General features: G+C 45.1%; 1 protein-coding gene across 2 annotated transcripts in view; it reads left to right on the forward strand.

The window, feature by feature from the left end:
* Positions 1-16,983, forward strand: part of fhl1a (four and a half LIM domains 1a) — a 24,586-nt gene extending 7,603 nt beyond the window's left edge. For both annotated transcript variants that reach the window (XM_079523238.1, XM_079523237.1), the window contains exons 2-6: positions 9,751-9,935; positions 11,614-11,791; positions 11,968-12,137; positions 13,807-13,993; positions 15,684-16,983. In XM_079523238.1, coding sequence (XP_079379364.1) covers positions 9,780-9,935; positions 11,614-11,791; positions 11,968-12,137; positions 13,807-13,993; positions 15,684-15,838 — 846 coding nt within the window. In that variant the 5' untranslated portion in view covers positions 9,751-9,779 and the 3' untranslated portion in view covers positions 15,839-16,983. The remainder of the gene's footprint in view (positions 1-9,750; positions 9,936-11,613; positions 11,792-11,967; positions 12,138-13,806; positions 13,994-15,683) is intronic.
* The last annotated feature ends 1,173 nt before the right edge of the window (positions 16,984-18,156 follow it).

Below are 18,156 nucleotides of genomic sequence, written 5' to 3' on the forward strand. Positions count from 1 at the left end.
TTTCCCAAGAGTTACCTCCTAAACTTGAAGGTTAATCCTTCAATGTTCAGCAGAGTACCTGGAGATCCACGTTCCTTGGTTTTCTTTGGACTTTTTGAATGCATTTGAATGCCATTTCAGTTATCTCACCACAAAACTATAGTTTTTTTTTTACCACTTGAAGTAACACTATATAGTATCCCTATTCTGGGCGTTTCATAATAGGTGAACATTCAGCGAAATTAGCAACTGTAGCTTGTAGATCTCAAAATGAAGGGGAGGAAGGATAGACCACTGGGTGACCACCACTTATGGTTTAAGTGGTTTTAATTGGAGTTGAATCATCCAATGTCCTCCTTCCTTTTGTAACTCTGTGCTGTTTTAAATGAGGACTCTCAATGTCTTCTACATCCTGACAGTTTTCTGAAAAAGCTATGTTTCTATGTCAGTCGTTCTTCGATTTTTCAAAAATAGCAGACCTACAAGCTCGTAGCGCGCCACTTGGTGGCGCGCTATGAGCTTGTAGATCTGCTATTTTTCAACAGCTAAAGCATAACATAATGCTAACACCAAAAGGGGTTCCCGCCCAAAATGGCTTAATGTAAGATTCTGCAGCAACCTTGAATTTCATCTTAGTTCTATCAAAATTCTTTTACACATTTGGATTTATCGTTTATGTTGTAATTGCATGTTGTATACATTCAATGTAATGTACAATGTATAATCCTGAAACAAAACAAAGTGAGATTCTCAACAGGACAGCAAGTAGTTCTACTATATTTTACATTGTGCTGGATTGCCGACAGACTGCTTTATCATCCATGAGATTACATTTACTAGATATAGCTACAGTAGCTGCTGTTTAGAGTGATATATGTTGGCTGGGTCATGCTTGTCTTTGATCTACTCCACACCATGCCCTGTCCCATCGCATTGCCCCTCTGACTCACTGCTCAAAGTGGTCCTCATACTGACCTTTGGATGCTAAAGTTCTCCCCTCCCCACAGGGACTACTATGTGTGTACCCAAACCTCAGCCTTGAGTGATGCGATGGTGCATGCCATGGCTGTTTTTGAGGTGGCAGCTGTCAGACTGTTTGTAGGAAGGATTAGAGGCGAAAGTACTGGGCAATCATATATGGCACGCATTATTAACCAAAGTGCACAATGGGAACGGATGAGTCCCGGCAGTCGCCCCTCTGCGTTTGACAAAAGGTCTTCTTCTGGAAGGTCAATGCACTTGAAATAAAGCAATCCATATTTAGAATTGATCTGTGCTATAACTGCACTAATGTTACACCACTGTCATGTGTGATTGGATAAGATTTACCGCGTTAGACTGTTTGGACCCATGAAAAGGGGGGGGTGTTCATCAGGGCTCAATGCCCATGCCCAATCTTTATCCCTATGGCACAGCTGCAGACAGGCCTCAGCGGTCATCCTTCCACAGAGCCCTGCAGAGTCCCACTCAAATAGCTTCGAACCTCGCTAAGAAATATTTGCTGTGTTCCTATGGCAACAAGAGGAAAGTGGCATTCCGTTGTAATAAACTGGATTAATCAATTTAGGCCTGGCGTCAAAATGAAAAAAAAAAAACATTCGCTCTGAAAGAATATATATTCAAAGATTTGTGCCGCATTTTTACGATTTTTCAAAAATAGCAGACCTACAAGCTCGTAGCGCGCTATGAGCTTGTAGGTCTGCTATTTTTCAATAGCTAAATTATAACATGTTTAAAACACCAAAAGGGGTTCCCGCCCAAAATGGGTTAAGATGCCAAGAGTCAAGACCTGATAACCATGTCACCGGCGTTCTGTAAGGAAGTGGTTCTCAAACATTTTCATGTCATCCCAAATCAATATTTATTTGTCAACATACTCCCTCTCATCTCATCTGACAATATTATATTGTGCCAGAGTTCCCCATACAAGATTTGCTTTGTTTACAAGAAGTGTTTCAAATACTGCGTATTCAAATGTTCCAATTTTTTAATCGCAGATCTACGGATACAATGACACATTGTGAGCTTGTAGATTGGCGCCACGCCGGGTTAGTTTTAACCTGCCACGGGTTAGTTGTAACCGGCAGCGCATGTCAGGACCACGGGTTAGTTGTAACCGGCAGCGCATGTCAGGACCACGGGTTAGTTGTAACCGGCAGCGCATGTCAGGACCACGGGTTAGTTGTAACCTGCCACGCATGTCAGGACCACGGGTTAGTTGTAACCGGCAGCGCATGTCAGGACCACGGGTTAGTTGTAACCTGCCACGCATGTCAGGACCACGGGTTAGTTGTAACCGGCCGCGCATGTCAGGACCACAGGTTAGTTGTAACCTGCCACGCATGTCAGGACCACAGGTTAGTTGTAACCTGCCACGCATGTCAGGACCACGGGTTAGTTGTAACCTGCCACGCATGTCCGGACCACAGGTTAGTTGTAACCGGCAGCGCATGTCAAGACCACGGGTTAGTTGTAACCGGCAGCGCATGTCAGGACCACGGGTTAGTTGTAACCTGCCACGCATGTCAGGACCACGGGTTAGTTGTAACCTGCCACGCATGTCCGGACCACAGGTTAGTTGTAACCGGCAGCGCATGTCAAGACCACGGGTTAGTTGTAACCGGCAGCGCATGTCAGGACCACGGGTTAGTTGTAACCTGCCACGCATGTCAGGACCACGGGTTAGTTGTAACCGGCCGCGCATGTCAGGACCACGGGTTAGTTGTAACCGGCCGCGCATGTCAGGACCACGGGTTAGTTGTAACCTGCCACGCATGTCAAGACCACGGGTTAGTTGTAACCTGCCACGCATGTCAGGACCACGGGTTAGTTGTAACCTGCCACGCATGTCAGGACCACGGGTTAGTTGTAACCGGCCGCGCATGTCAGGACCACGGGTTAGTTGTAACCTGCCACGCATGTCAGGACCACGGGTTAGTTGTAACCTGCCACGCATGTCAGGACCACGGGTTAGTTGTAACCGGCAGCGCATGTCAGGACCACGGGTTAGTTGTAACCGGCAGCGCATGTCAGGACCACGGGTTAGTTGTAACCTGCCACGCATGTCAGGACCACGGGTTAGTTGTAACCTGCCACGCATGTCAGGACCACGGGTTAGTTGTAACCGGCAGCGCATGTCAGGACCACGGGTTAGTTGTAACCTGCCACGCATGTCAGGACCACGGGTTAGTTGTAACCTGCCACGCATGTCAGGACCACGGGTTAGTTGTAACCGGCAGCGCATGTCAGGACCACGGGTTAGTTGTAACCGGCAGCGCATGTCAGGACCACGGGTTAGTTGTAACCGGCAGCGCATGTCAGGACCACGGGTTAGTTGTAACCGGCAGCGCATGTCAGGACCACGGGTTAGTTGTAACCGGCAGCGCATGTCAGGACCACGGGTTAGTTGTAACCGGCAGCGCATGTCAGGACCACGGGTTAGTTGTAACCGGCAGCACATGTCAGGACCACGGGTTAGTTGTAACCGGCAGCGCATGTCAGGACCACGGGTTAGTTGTAACCGGCAGCGCATGTCAAGACCACGGGTTAGTTGGAACCGGCAGCGCATTGTCAGGACCACGGGTTAGTTGTAACCGGCAGCGCATGTCAGGACCACGGGTTAGTTGTAACCTGCCACGCATGTCAGGACCACGGGTTAGTTGTAACCGGCAGCGCATGTCAGGACCACGGGTTAGTTGTAACCGGCCACGCATGTCAGGACCACGGGTTAGTTGTAACCGGCAGCGCATGTCAGGACCACGGGTTAGTTGTAACCGGCAGCGCATGTCAGGACCACGGGTTAGTTGTAACCGGCCACGCATGTCAGGACCACGGGTTAGTTGTAACCGGCCGCGCATGTCAGGACCACGGGTTAGTTGTAACCGGCAGCGCATGTCAGGACCACGGGTTAGTTGTAACCGGCAGCGCATGTGAGGACCACGGGTTAGTTGTAACCGGCAGCGCATGTCAGGACCACAGGTTAGTTGTAACCGGCCACGCATGTCAGGACCACGGGTTAGTTGTAACCGGCAGCGCATGTCAGGACCACGGGTTAGTTGTAACCGGCAGCGCATGTCGGGACCACGGGTTAGTTGTAACCGGCAGCGCATGTCAGGACCACGGGTTAGTTGTAACCGGCAGCGCATGTCAGGACCACGGGTTAGTTGTAACCGGCAGCGCATGTCAGGACCACGGGTTAGTTGTAACCGGCAGCACATGTCAGGACCACGGGTTAGTTGTAACCGGCAGCGCATGTCAGGACCACGGGTTAGTTGTAACCGGCAGCGCATGTCAGGACCACGGGTTAGTTGTAACCGGCAGCGCATGTCAGGACCACGGGTTAGTTGTAACCGGCAGCGCATGTCAGGACCACGGGTTAGTTGTAACCGGCAGCACATGTCAGGACCACGGGTTAGTTGTAACCGGCAGCACATGTCAGGACCACGGGTTGGTTGTAACCGGCAGCGCATGTCAGGACCACGGGTTAGTTGTAACCGGCAGCGCATGTCAGGACCACGGGTTAGTTGTAACCGGCAGCGCATGTCAGGACCACGGGTTAGTTGTAACCTGCCACGCATGTCGGGACCACGGGTTAGTTGTAACCTGCCACGCATGTCAGGACCACGGGTTGGTTGTAACCTGCCACGCATGTCAGGACCACGGGTTAGTTGTAACCGGCAGCACATGTCAGGACCACAGGTTAGTTGTAACCTGCCACGCATGTCAGGACCACGGGTTAGTTGTAACCGGCAGCGCATGTCAGGACCACGGGTTAGTTGTAACCGGCAGCGCATGTCAGGACCACGGGTTAGTTGTAACCGGCAGCGCATGTCAGGACCACGGGTTAGTTGTAACCTGCCACGCATGTCAGGACCACGGGTTAGTTGTAACCGGCAGCGCATGTCAGGACCACGGGTTAGTTGTAACCGGCAGCACATGTCAGGACCACGGGTTAGTTGTAACCGGCAGCGCATGTCAGGACCACGGGTTAGTTGTAACCTGCCACGCATGTCAGGACCACGGGTTAGTTGTAACCTGCCACGCATGTCAGGACCACGGGTTAGTTGTAACCTGCCACGCATGTCAGGACCACGGGTTAGTTGTAACCGGCAGCGCATGTCAGGACCACGGGTTAGTTGTAACCGGCCACGCATGTCAGGACCACGGGTTAGTTGTAACCGGCCACGCATGTCAGGACCACGGGTTAGTTGTAACCGGCAGCGCATGTCAGGACCACGGGTTAGTTGTAACCGGCAGCGCATGTCAGGACCACGGGTTAGTTGTAACCTGCCACGCATGTCAGGACCACGGGTTAGTTGTAACCGGCCACGCATGTCAGGACCACGGGTTAGTTGTAACCGGCAGCGCATGTCAGGACCACGGGTTAGTTGTAACCGGCAGCGCATGTCAGGACCACGGGTTAGTTGTAACCTGCCACGCATGTCAGGACCACGGGTTAGTTGTAACCGGCAGCCCATGTCAGGACCACGGGTTAGTTGTAACCTGCTACGCATGTCAGGACCACGGGTTAGTTGTAACCGGCAGCGCATGTCAGGACCACGGGTTAGTTGTAACCGGCAGCGCATGTCAGGACCACGGGTTAGTTGTAACCGGCAGCACATGTCAGGACCACGGGTTAGTTGTAACCGGCCGCGCATGTCAGGACCACGGGTTAGTTGTAACCGGCAGCGCACGTCGGGAGCGACTGTTGTCGAACTAATGCCTGTCGGACTGTTAGTATGTGTAACAAATGTATGCACCCCGTCCTAACCCTATAACCACACGCCAAGCCACGTTGACAGACTAATGCGCCGTCGGCAGGGGTGTCACAGGGTATCTGAATGTGGGGGGGGGGTGAGCCGCCCGCCGAATTTGACGTTTTGTTTATTTTTTTAGTTCTATTTTTTCGTCCTATTCCCGACCAAAATTCCCAGGTAGGCATGCTTTGGCAAGGCAAAAATGGCACAGTCGCCGTTCAATCAATCTTAAATGGGCCAATAGGCTTTCATATAGGGGAAATATATGAAAGTTATTGCTGACATTAGTACTGTACTGTACTGTACTGTACTGTACTGTACTGTACTGTACTGTACTGTACTGTACTGTACTGTACTGTACAAGCCCTCCTCCCTGGCCTGTGTGTGTGTGTGTGTGTGTGTGTGTGTGTCTGTGTGTTAGGCTGTGCAACAGTGACAAACACTATAACACTAATTTCGTGCTCGGACACAGCAGGGACACGGGGACAGACCTGTGTCCCACCACTCAACAAGAAATTATTACATAGTAATAATGTGTCAGGTGAAACAGGCGATGTGTCCGTTGTCTCCCGTTTTGTCTTTGTTTTCGACCCCATATTAATATTATTATTATTATTTTAGTAACGTGTATGTTTCTCTGTCACAACCTCGCGGCCGTTGCGGTGCAGGCAGCGTTGGAAGAATTCCATGCACGCGCTGTCTCCGCTGTAACCCTTTTTTGTCTTTGTTTCCGACAAATAATCATAATAGGTGAACATTCAGCAAAACTATCCAATCTTAACGAGCGGACAACACTTTGCTATACGACGCGACAAATTGAAAGCTTGTAGATTGCCAGAGGGGAAAAAGGTGGGGAACCACGTGCAGACCCTTGGGGGACCCCAGTCAATGAAGTATATAGAGCTAATGTGGTTAAGATGTGTACGACACTTAACACAACCCCACGTCACACACACAGTCTGTACAGGAAGATGACTTTTCCCTGTTGACCACTGAGCTGTCCCAGCAGCTGGTGGCAATGCAGGAATGTTGATGTGTGTACTGTACATACTAGGACCACAATGGAAACAAGTCCCCAGGACTTTTTTATGCCATCCTTTTAGCCTTAATGTCATTTATAAACTCATAATGTACCACTTGCTGTTTCCATTTCTGGAGGGGACAGAAATAAGCAACTAGCAGCTACTCCTTGATGTTGTTTAGTCTATTGGCATACCAGTGGTTCCCAAACCTTTTCATGTCAAGTACCCCAAAATTGACGCTAATTAGCCCGCGGACCCCCATTTGAAAATACATGCCAGGGACCCCCCATAAGAGAAGATTTTTACAGCTCTAGCAGTGATTCTCAACCTGTTTAATTTCAAGGACCCCTCAGTTTGACATGCATTGCCATTTATATTGTAAAACCACTGTTAATTTAACTCTGAGAGTGTACAAATGGAACCAAATGGACCCGTTAGGGTCCATTTAGTTCCATTTGTACACTCTCTGAGTTACAGACCCATAAGGGTCCATTTGGTTCCTAAATATCTCTAATTGAGCTAGGTACCCCCTGGAACTCCCTCAAGTACCCCCAGGGGTCCCCGGACCCCACTTTGGGAACTCATGGCATATATACAATTCAATGACCGCACAGAGAGAGAGAGAGAGAGGGGGAGAGAGAGAGATAGAGGTTAGATAGAGGGGGTGAGCTAGTGTTTCTAATTATACAGAGATGGGAAAAGTACTCACATTCTGTACTTAGGTAGAAGTACAGTTACAGTTAGTAAAACAATGACTTTGGTCAAAGTAAAAGTACTCATTCAAATAATTACTCAAGTAAAAGTACAAAAGTACAGGCTCTGAAAAAGTATTTTTTACCGGATGTTTCCATACAAAGCAACTGTAACCTCACCTCAAAGGATTTGAAGGCTATTCAATTTAAAAGATGTAGAGGCTGACATCATGTCACTTACATTATGCTTTGATTGGCTACTTCAACTTCAAATAACTTTATTTTTCCTTTTTGGAAACTTATTTTGTGCAGTGGTAAAGACAACAAGAAATCACAGTACACACAGTCAGACCGCTGACTCGAACTGGCGACCTTCCGGTATCAAGACCGCTCCGCAATCCGTTCGGCCACCGCTGCCACAAGTGGGGGTGGGAGAGAGAGAGAGAGAGAGTCGTTGTCAATCGATTAAACTAAAGTAACGAGCCGGCGAGATTGATTTGGTAAATGTAAGAAGTAAGAAAGCACAGATACTTGTGTTCAAATGTAAACGGGTGAAAGTAAAAAGTACTCTGAAAAATAAATACTCAGTAAAGTACACAGATACTTGAAAAAAGTACTTAAGTACAGTAAAGAAGTAGTCGTACTTCGTTACTTCTTATATAACATCATCTTTCCAGTCAGATCCTGGTAAAGCATCCAACCCCGCCCCCCCCCTGTAGAGCCGCGAGTCCAACACACTTGTCTGACGAGAGGCCAAAACGACCAGACAGGCATCCACAAAACACATTCCATACACTTCGCTCAGCTGTTTGGTATGCTGCTGCTGCTGCTGCTGCTGCTGTGTGGAGCCTGCCAGCCTGTGTCTCGTTGTGTCTGATTACATGGAAAACATTGGGCAGCAATGCACTGTTAAAATACACTTCTTGGCTGGCATTTATAAACGCTTAATGTTGTTGTTTGGCATTTTTATGTTATAAATGTACAAAGGAACACATTTCTGATTATGCCGTAAAAGTGTGAGACCTGGGCATTGTTCTGTCAAATGTGTCAAATCCTTTAGTGCAGTTGCTCCCCAAACGTTTCAGGTCAAGACTCAAAAGACAGATTAGACGTTTGCCTGGGACCCAAACTAGTGAGAATGTATATTTTTTGTGTTTTGATTGATTGATTGATTGAAAAATGTATTGCAGAATTACAGTACATTTCAAGCACAAACTCAATACAAAGGCTGTTAACTGTGAGTGGACGACCCAATTAAGCATTACACTTGTTTCCAATAGGGTCCACCATGTTCAAATCATCAAAAACATTTAGAGACGTACAAATAGACACTTCTATATAGACAAAGGACAGAACAGGAATTCATCATAAAGGAGGTAAAAAGGGAAAAGAAACATTATACAGTGAGGGAAAAAAAGGGGTGGGCGGTGGGGGGGATTCACGTTCAGCTCCGTTAATTTGTTTGATTTCCTTGGAGGAGCTGCGTTGGGTCCCCAAGTCGGCTCCATGGCCGTACCTTGAGTTGGCTGTGTGGCCGTAGGAAAATAAACTGGGATTAATGGGTGACTCATACAAATTGGTCTGTGACCCACAAATGGGTCTCGACCCACTGTTTGAGAACCAGTGCTGTTAGTGTAGACTGAGCACATAAACCTACCCAATTGGACTAAGACTGGGGTTTGAATCTGCCCCTCTTGACTGTCACTATTGAATTACAAACAGTATGGTGCAGTAGTCTATGATCTTCCAAGGCAACACTGCCCCCATGTGGCATCTAATATGCAACACCCAACTCGACTAACAGTAAAAGAACAAACTACAGTATATAAAGATTATTGGGTTTCCTGAGTTCAGGGTCAACACAACATTTGAACTATGGTGCGACAGCTAGTTGAAAACTAGGCACTGGGAAAGAAACTGCAGTGAAACCTAGCTCTGGTCCATAGCCTTCTACTGCTTCTACGATTCTGCCCTGCAGTATAAGGCTATGGGACTTTCGGTTTTAAATCTCAAATCGAAATCAGACCAGCCTCTTCTCTTTAGCGTATCTTAAAAGAAGTAGGCTTTCTATTGACACAACCCGTCTTTGTATTGGTGAGTAGGTCAAACGTTTGTGAGATTTTCACTAAAGAGGAGAGGCTGGTCTGATTTCGATTTGAGATTTAAAACCGAAAGTCCCATAGCCTTATACTGCAGGGCAGAATCGTAGAAGCAGTAGAAGGCTATGGACCAGAGCTAAGAGAAACCCTGTGTCCTAGCCGTGCCTCTGTCATTAAAAGAGGATTCCTCCGGTGTTTACAGGCAGTCCCAGGAGTTATCTCACCAACACCATGACCGAGCGCTTCGACTGCTACTACTGCCGCGACAAGCTGCAAGGGAAGAAGTACGTCAAGAAGGATGACAAGCACGTGTGCACCAAATGCTTTGATAAGCTTTGCGCCAACACCTGCGCTGACTGCCGCCGCCCCATCGGCGCTGATGCCAAGGTATGAACACATGGCATGCAGTGTTGTTTTTGGCCGCACTTTTCTATTTTAGTTTTAGTCATAGTCTCTTGAATAGTTTTCATTTAGTTTTAGTCACATTGTAGTCACCTGGGAATGTTTTACTGTTAGTCTAGTTTTAGTCGACTAAACCATACGATTTTAGTCGACTAAATCTACGGTTGATTTAGTCGACTAAAATGTATTTTGGCGGGCCTTGATGCCGTTGTAATGACTGATTTTACACTTGCTGAATATAGTCGATCTACAAGCTCACAGCCCGTCGCGCTGAGACACGATCGGCTATTTTCAGCATGCAACCAATTATTGTAAAATGACTTATAGCCTACTGGGTCTCTTGTCCACTAGTCCCTTACTAACATTTTAGTCTAGTTTTTATTTGTTGACGAAATTGTCAATATATTTAGTCATAGTTTTAGTCATCATAGCTTCGTTTTTATTTAGTTTCCATTTCGTTTTCCTCAGTGAAAATAGGTACTGTAGACGACGAACATTTTTCGTCTTAGTTTTAGTCGATGAAATCAACACTGATGGCATGTTTGAATATGTCAGGGAGTGAGTAAGGGAAGTGAGTTAGTAATGAGACCAGAGTAGAAGAGATACACAGATTGATACCTAGACAGTGACTTTGTGAAAGAGTGATAGATTTCACAACTCTTCTCTTATATATTCAAATGAACTCCGCTGAAGCCAGGCGCCTGTTATTCTCCGACAAAGGCCTCTGCCACATAGCAGCTCTTCTTCCATTAGGGGCCTCCGCCTCCAAACATGGAAACTCATCACCACTCAGTCACACATAGTTACCTGTGAGAGATTGGTTGCTTACATTACACTTAATATTATGTAATGTATCCTGTCCAGCTCTGTATACAGTATACACTGAGTGGCTTCACGGCTTGACACATCCCAAATCACTTTGCTACAGTGGCGTGCACAGATAGACACTAGGGGGTGCTAGAGCACCCCCTGCCCTTTTGGCAATGTGCCCTTTTGAAAAAAAAAAAAAAAAAAAAAAAACGTCTTTCTTTTTTTTGATTTTTCAAAAATAGCAGACCTACAAGTTCATAGCGCGCCACTCGGTGGCGCGCTATGAGCTTGTAGATCTGCTATTTTTCAATAGCTAAAGCATAACATAATGCTAACACCAAAAGGGGTTCCCGCCCAAAATGCATTAAGGCAACCGGCCGGTTCCACGCGCTGCACAAGGTGCCCTTTTTTAACTTGAGCACCTGCCCCTCTAAATGTCTGTGCACGCCACTGACAACCTCCATTTGAACGGGGCATATACTCCAGAGGCGTATCTACAATAAGGCGAGGACAGGCGTCCGCCTGTCCAAATCCATTTCTGGCCTGGCCAAAATCCATACAATGAGAAAAAAGAGAGGACAAAAACAAGACCTGAGAACTATTAGTGGACAGCTTATTGGCCGTTGCGGTAGAACGCGACCCTCAATCACCCATTGGAATGTAAATGCATGCCTTTCAGCCTTTGTATCCTACTCGTCTGGCAGGTATATCTCTTTGAAAACCTTTAGTGCTACGATTGTGCGCGGGGGGGACGACGACAATTAACACATCTTGCCTGCCCAAAATGTAATTCCTGGAAACGCCACTGACGGCTCACGTCTTCTCACCCTATTTGCCACATCTCTGTGTCCAGGAACTGAATCATAAGAACCGCTACTGGCACGAGGACTGTTTCAAATGTGTCAAGTGCTACAAGCCGCTGGCCAATGAGCCATTCAGCGCCCGCGATGATGGCAAGATCATGTGTGGAAAGTGTGGCTCCCGCGAGGACGGGAACAGGTGTCAGGGCTGCTACAAGGTGGTGCTGCCAGGTGGGCTTTTTTCTCTGCAATAAATGATGTAGTCATCTTCCTCAGTTTATTTGGTATTTGTCCAATATACCCCCATTTATTCTCAGCCTAGCTAATAGCAGTTTGACGAGTACACTTGATCCAGTACGTACGCAGCTGTGCATTGCAGACAGCTTTTATTTGCATTTGTCTTTCAGGAACCAAGAATGTGGAGTACAAGAACAAGATCTGGCACGAGGAGTGCTTCACCTGCTTCGAATGCAAGGAGCCCATCGGTACACAGAGCTTCCTCACCAAGGGCGATGACATATACTGTGCCCCGTGCCATGACAAGAAGTTTGCTAAGAAGTGCTTCCACTGCAAGCAGGTAGAAACTATGATAATGACCATGACCACTTAACCCTACTGTACCCTACTGTAGTATAGTATACATGTATAGTTAATATGTATAGTGTCATTATTGGGCGGCTGTGGCTCAGGAGGTAGAGCAGGTCGTCCAATGATCCCTGGGTCGGCGGTTCGAATCCCGGCTCCTCCTGTCCACATGTCGAAGTGTCCTTGGGCAAGACACTGAACCCTACATTGCCTCCAATGAGTCGGGCCGTGTGAGCTCGCCATGTGGGAAGTGAGACTGTTCGCCGCTTCACCTCCCAATGTATGAATGAATGAACCATTGTAAAGCGCTTTGAGCACTTGGAAAAGCGCTATAAAAATGCAATTCATTATATAGATACGTTCTTAGCTTACGCATGTTTCTTGATAAATGCATTTTATATATGTGATGTATTCCCATACTTTTTGTTCTTGCCTAATGTAAGTCGCTCTGGATTATGAGCGTCTGCTAAATGCCTAAATTGTAAATTGTAAATTGTACTTAACTGAGTGCCCCAAGGGCCTATGCTTGACCCACTCCTCTTTTCTCTCTACACTAAATACAGTTGGGTGCCACCGATATTGTCCCTTATCATTTGACCCATTTAGGCCTGACCTCAAAATTAAAAAAAATCCTTCAAAATCCTCCATATTTTCACGATTTTAAAAAAATAGCAGATCTACAAGCTCGTAGCGCGCCACTCGGTGGCACGCTATGAGCTTGTAGATCTGCTATTTTTCAATAGCTAAATTATAACATAATGTTTAAAACACCAAAAGGGGTTCCCGCCCAAAATGGGTTAACTGTCCTTTTGCGCAGACCACGCAAACCTCAGCAAAAAGAAAAGGACAATATCGATGGCCTCCAACTGTATCTTGAATGATCTGTTGAACATTAATCTGTCCCCTCCATATTGGTAATGTCATGCTTAAACCGACTTTGACCTAAGAGAAAAGAGATGCTCTGATTAATGGACGACAGACAAGTGTTAGTGTATAGAGGGTATGCGCATGCTTAAAGTGAATGGCACATCGAGTGGCAAAGCAACAGGCAAAGTGAGTTTAACATGGTTTAATGTTGTTTAATGCAATCAGATAGGACTTTTCTGTTTGGATGTATGGGCTGTCAAGGCCAGAAAGTAGTTTTTTTACCACTCAGTAGGCATTCCTGCATAACTTCCGGGTTTGATGATGATGTCACGTGCATACCCTCTATAGAGCGTCGCAGTCCCGCCTCCTACCCTGGACCAGGAAATGAAACCCAATGCATTATTCTCATAGACATTTCTTAAAGTATTTATTTAAAGACGGTTACGCCGCGGACAAAGCCAACTCGAGTCGTGACAACTCATGACAACACAAACAATATTTTGGACCAAACAAATAATTAGAAAGAAGAAAAAAACGGCAGGTTACAACACTTTTTTTGTTGTTTTTCTTCTTTCTAATTATTTGTTTGGTCCAAAATATTGTTTGTGTTGTCATGAGTTGTCACGACTCGAGTTGGCTTTGTCCGCGGCGTAACCGTCTTTAAATAAATACTTTACGAAATGTCTATGAGAATAATGCATTGGATTTCATTTCCTGGTCCCGGGTAGGAGGCGGGACTGCGACGCTCTATATGCTTCTGAGTGAGTTGGTTGTGTTCATCTGGCCTCCCTAAGCCCATCACCTCTGGAGGCATCAGCTACCAGGACCAGCCCTGGCATTCAGACTGCTTCGTCTGCCGCACCTGCAAGAAATCCCTGGCCGGAGCACGCTTCACCTCCCACGAGGACAGCGTGTACTGCGTGGACTGCTACAAGACCGACGTGGCCAAGAAGTGCCACGGCTGCAAGAACCCTATCACGGGTACTGTTTCTATTTGGAATTTACAAACCACTACAAAAATTCACAGCCCACTCAAGCATTAGAATGTCCTTCTAAGTGTGAGGGGCTGGGATTTTTCCATTACTTTTTTTTATATATTTTTAATGTTTTAATTTATTTGAAAGTTTGAAATGTCCCTTATTAACACGGAGCCCGCCAGAACCGTACGTAGTAACCGTAGGATTAAATTAATCCTCTAGCCCGCCAGAACCGTAGGCTACGTTTTCCAGGGTTTATATTCTTTAATCCATGTTTTGATCCGATCGAATCATTAGCTGCCGCTCGTTAGCCTAACAGTCAAAGTGGGACAGGTGGCCGCGGCCATTTTGAAGATGCGCGCGCATCCACTTGCACTCTATGTGCTGCTTTCAATGACCTGTATCTCCAAATCGGCGCAATGAATGTCGTTTCTGGTGAAAAGAAAAGGCCGACAGCAGGCGCTGTGATACTCGTGGTCGGGTTTTTTCACCACCGACCGAGAGAACAACAACCGGTCAAGAAACCACACACAGCGGTTACGGATATTTGGCTCTTCAAAATAAGGGTTGCGCGCGATAAAACCTTGGCAATGCACGATAGATAGATTAATTAATCCTGGCGGGCAGACGGTACATTTCTTAAGGCTTATTCATAATCCAGTTTTCGGTGAAGAGGTGACCACCGAAACAGGGGTTAGTAAAAACATAGATGTGTTGTTTGAGCGGTGACCGTTGCTTATGTTGTAGTTTTCGGTGGTCACCTCTTCACCGAAAACTGGATTTATGAATAGACCTTTAAGCTCCTCCCCCTGGAGGTGGGCTCAATCCATGCTCCTCCCTCTCCTACCGGAGCTAAAAACAGAGCCTGAAGAGGGAGTTGGGCTGCCTCCATGCTCCTAAACTTACAAAGACCAAAAATAAAGATTTACCGGGACCAAGATTTAAACCACCAACCTTCAACTTGTGAAGCCTCTCCTTTTGCGCTACCAGACCTTTCACATTAATGAAATGCTTGAGGTAATATTTGTGGTTTAAGGGAGAGGTGGCAGGTCAAAAGTTGAAAATACACAGCAAACACCTCTCCCCCTGACAGAATGACTGAATCTACTAGATTTACCTACTGATGATCAGGGTTCATTAAGACACAGATTTAGGTTATTGTTTAAAACCATCTGTTGGAACATTTTGCTCTGCACCCAGATGTACACGGAAGCAATCGGAGAGATTTTTTGTTTTGTTTAACCTAAGTAATATCATTAAAATGTTTTTTTTTATTTTCATAATATAAATCTCTTAAGTTTCATATGATCAACCAGAGCTCTTTTTTATCAAGTGTTTGCTGTTCTCACTTTGGACCGTTACATTAAAATAATTATGGTTATACAGTTTTTCAAATAGATACAAAATAATAATAATAATAATAATAATAACCAATGGTCTCGTAGATCTGCTATTTTGGGATAATGTTCGTCCCCGAATATGAATGTTGGGCTTCAAGTGGTTTTGACCAAAACCAGCATTTTAGAAGTGGGGGAGCGATGTTGCCCTGCACGCTCCCCTCCACTACACCCTTGGACACCGTTGTTCAACAAAGTATTAAAATACATCTATTTGCATCTCTTTTGTCGATTTGTATTTTTTTTTAAGCCCTACTCCAGAATGACAGATATTCTCTCCTGTGTGTGGTGATGCAGGGTTTGGCCATGGTACCAACGTGGTCAACTACGAGGGCTACGCCTGGCATGAATACTGCTTCAACTGCAAGAAGTGCTCCCTCTCCCTGGCCAACAAGCGGTTTGTCATCAACGGAGAGCACATCTACTGCCCTGACTGTGCCAAGAAGGTGTGAGGATAATCATTTAAGCGGTCAAAGCAATTACAATTTGGTTGTTTCTTTGGACAATGCCACATTGATTATATACCTGGCAATGTGTTACTACTTTTCATTGGTTGGAAATGCATTTTCTTAAATGGATAGATCCAGATCCTGATTCTGATTGATTGATTGATTGATTGATTGATTGATTGATTGAAAATTTTATTAACAGTTTGCAGAATTACAGTACATTTCAAGCACAAACTCAATACAAAGGCTGTTAACTGTGAGTGGACGACCCAATTAAGCATTACACTTCTTTACAACAGGGTCCACCATGTTCAATTCATCAAAACATTTAGAGACGTACAAATAGACACTTCTATATAGACAAAGAACAGTACAGGAATTCATGACCACACCGGCGTCCACAGGCAAATCAGTTTGCCTGTGGACCACTTTTTGAGGCTAATTATTCAGAAAACCAGACTTTTAACCTATTTGGGGGTTTTCTTTTTAATTGTAGTTACTTATAGCGTAAACTGAAATTATGCTTTCAACAAAGTATGTACTAAAGCTCAACAAATAAGTAACGTGTAACAATATGACACTTGTTTCAGTGCCATGGTTGCATACTAACACAACATATACCAATGGGTTTTCTTTTTAATTGTAGTTACTTATAGCGTAAACTGAAATTATGCTTTCAACAAAGTATGTACTAAAGCTCAACAAATAAGTAACGTGTAACAATATGACACTTGTTTCAGTGCCATGGTTGCATACTAACATAACATATACCAATGGGTTTTCTTTTGTGGATTTGTGATTATGTAATATTAATCAATTCTAATCCAGAATGTTGCTGCCTTTTAAGGCAAAGCCCTTTTCAGTGACATACTGGAATTGTTCGAGGAGAATACTGTGCTTTTTACATGCTTACTGTCGCTCAGGCATACATGTTTTTGGTGAATATACATGTAATTATGCTAGTCCTATTTCTGAAAATATTGGATACTGGGTGTGAGCAATTAACACAAAATAAACGGCTTCATCACTTAAAATTGTTCCTGCAATATAAACTAATATTACTCAAGCCTTTACTAATTTTACACAATGCTTTTTGGAGTGAACCGAGAGTCTGGAACTTGAACATAAAATAAATGAAAGGAAATCATCATCCGAGTTGTCCGTTTTTGTGCTTTTAAGTGCTCATATCAAAGATGGCGAAAGAGTGAAAGTCTGGTGACGCAAGGTTAATTTCAACACACTGAGCTCTTGGTAAACTGAATGTGGTTTAAGACAGCGGTTCCCAAAGTGGGGTCCGCGGACCCCTAGGGGTACGCGACGCATAGCCAGGGGGTACCCGAAATAATTCCCAGAAAAAAAAAAAGGAAAAAAAATGTTGTTTATCTACGTGGTCATTTCTGCCAAGTTGCGCAATAAACGTATTTTTTGTGTTGTTCATTGTGTTTCTCCCATGGCCAATAGCTGACATGATTACTAAAACTACAACATCAGTCAACCTGTCGTGACCCCAAACAGTAACAGCAGGACGCATGCTGCAGAAACAACAAAAAGACTCAGGACACTTGAAAGGTTTCTGCGGCCGCTTCAGATGAGGGGGTACCTGGAAAAATGTCTACCCCAAAAGGGGTACCTGGTCCAAAAAAGTTTGGGAACCCCTGGTTTAAGAGCTCCTGGGAAGTGGAGGAATGAACTAAAGACCTACAATGATGTTAGTGACCAGCAGGGAAATTACTCAGTAAGGCTTTAATTTGTAAATATGCTGCTCCTTACTAAGTAATATATCTCTGCTGTCGGGAGGAAACCTCATAACTCCAAAATGTTCATTTTCCAGGAATTGCAAAATATACATTTTTCAGGAAATTAAGAAAACCTTATATATTTTTTTAAAACAAAGCAATACTGCCTCATCAAAGTTGGTGCTGTAACTTATATTGTCAATTACTTCCATGAGAGGGGGAGAGGTGGTGGAGTTAGTTGCTTTAGCGGACATTTTGAGGGTCCAATGGAGGTTTTGTCCAAAGCACCTTTTACTAGTTTCCATTGGTTCAATATTTTCGAAAGATTTCAAAAATGGAGTTATGAGGTTTCCTCCCCACAGCAACAATTGTGAAACTAAAAGGTCATCAATTACTGTAGCATTCACATTATCCATTTAATTGAAATATTTTCAGAATAACTGTAACTTAGCCATTTAGTTTCTGGTAATTATCCATGTACTTACTAGATAATAACTTACCATCTAATATCGTAGGTACTGGATAATTATTATCACTATCCATTTCTTATGGATTCCGCATGTCTTACTTCCCTAGTAATGTAAA

This window comes from Electrona antarctica, assembly GCF_951216825.1.
Source record: "Electrona antarctica genome assembly, chromosome: 1".
Classification (NCBI taxonomy): domain Eukaryota; kingdom Metazoa; phylum Chordata; class Actinopteri; order Myctophiformes; family Myctophidae; genus Electrona; species Electrona antarctica.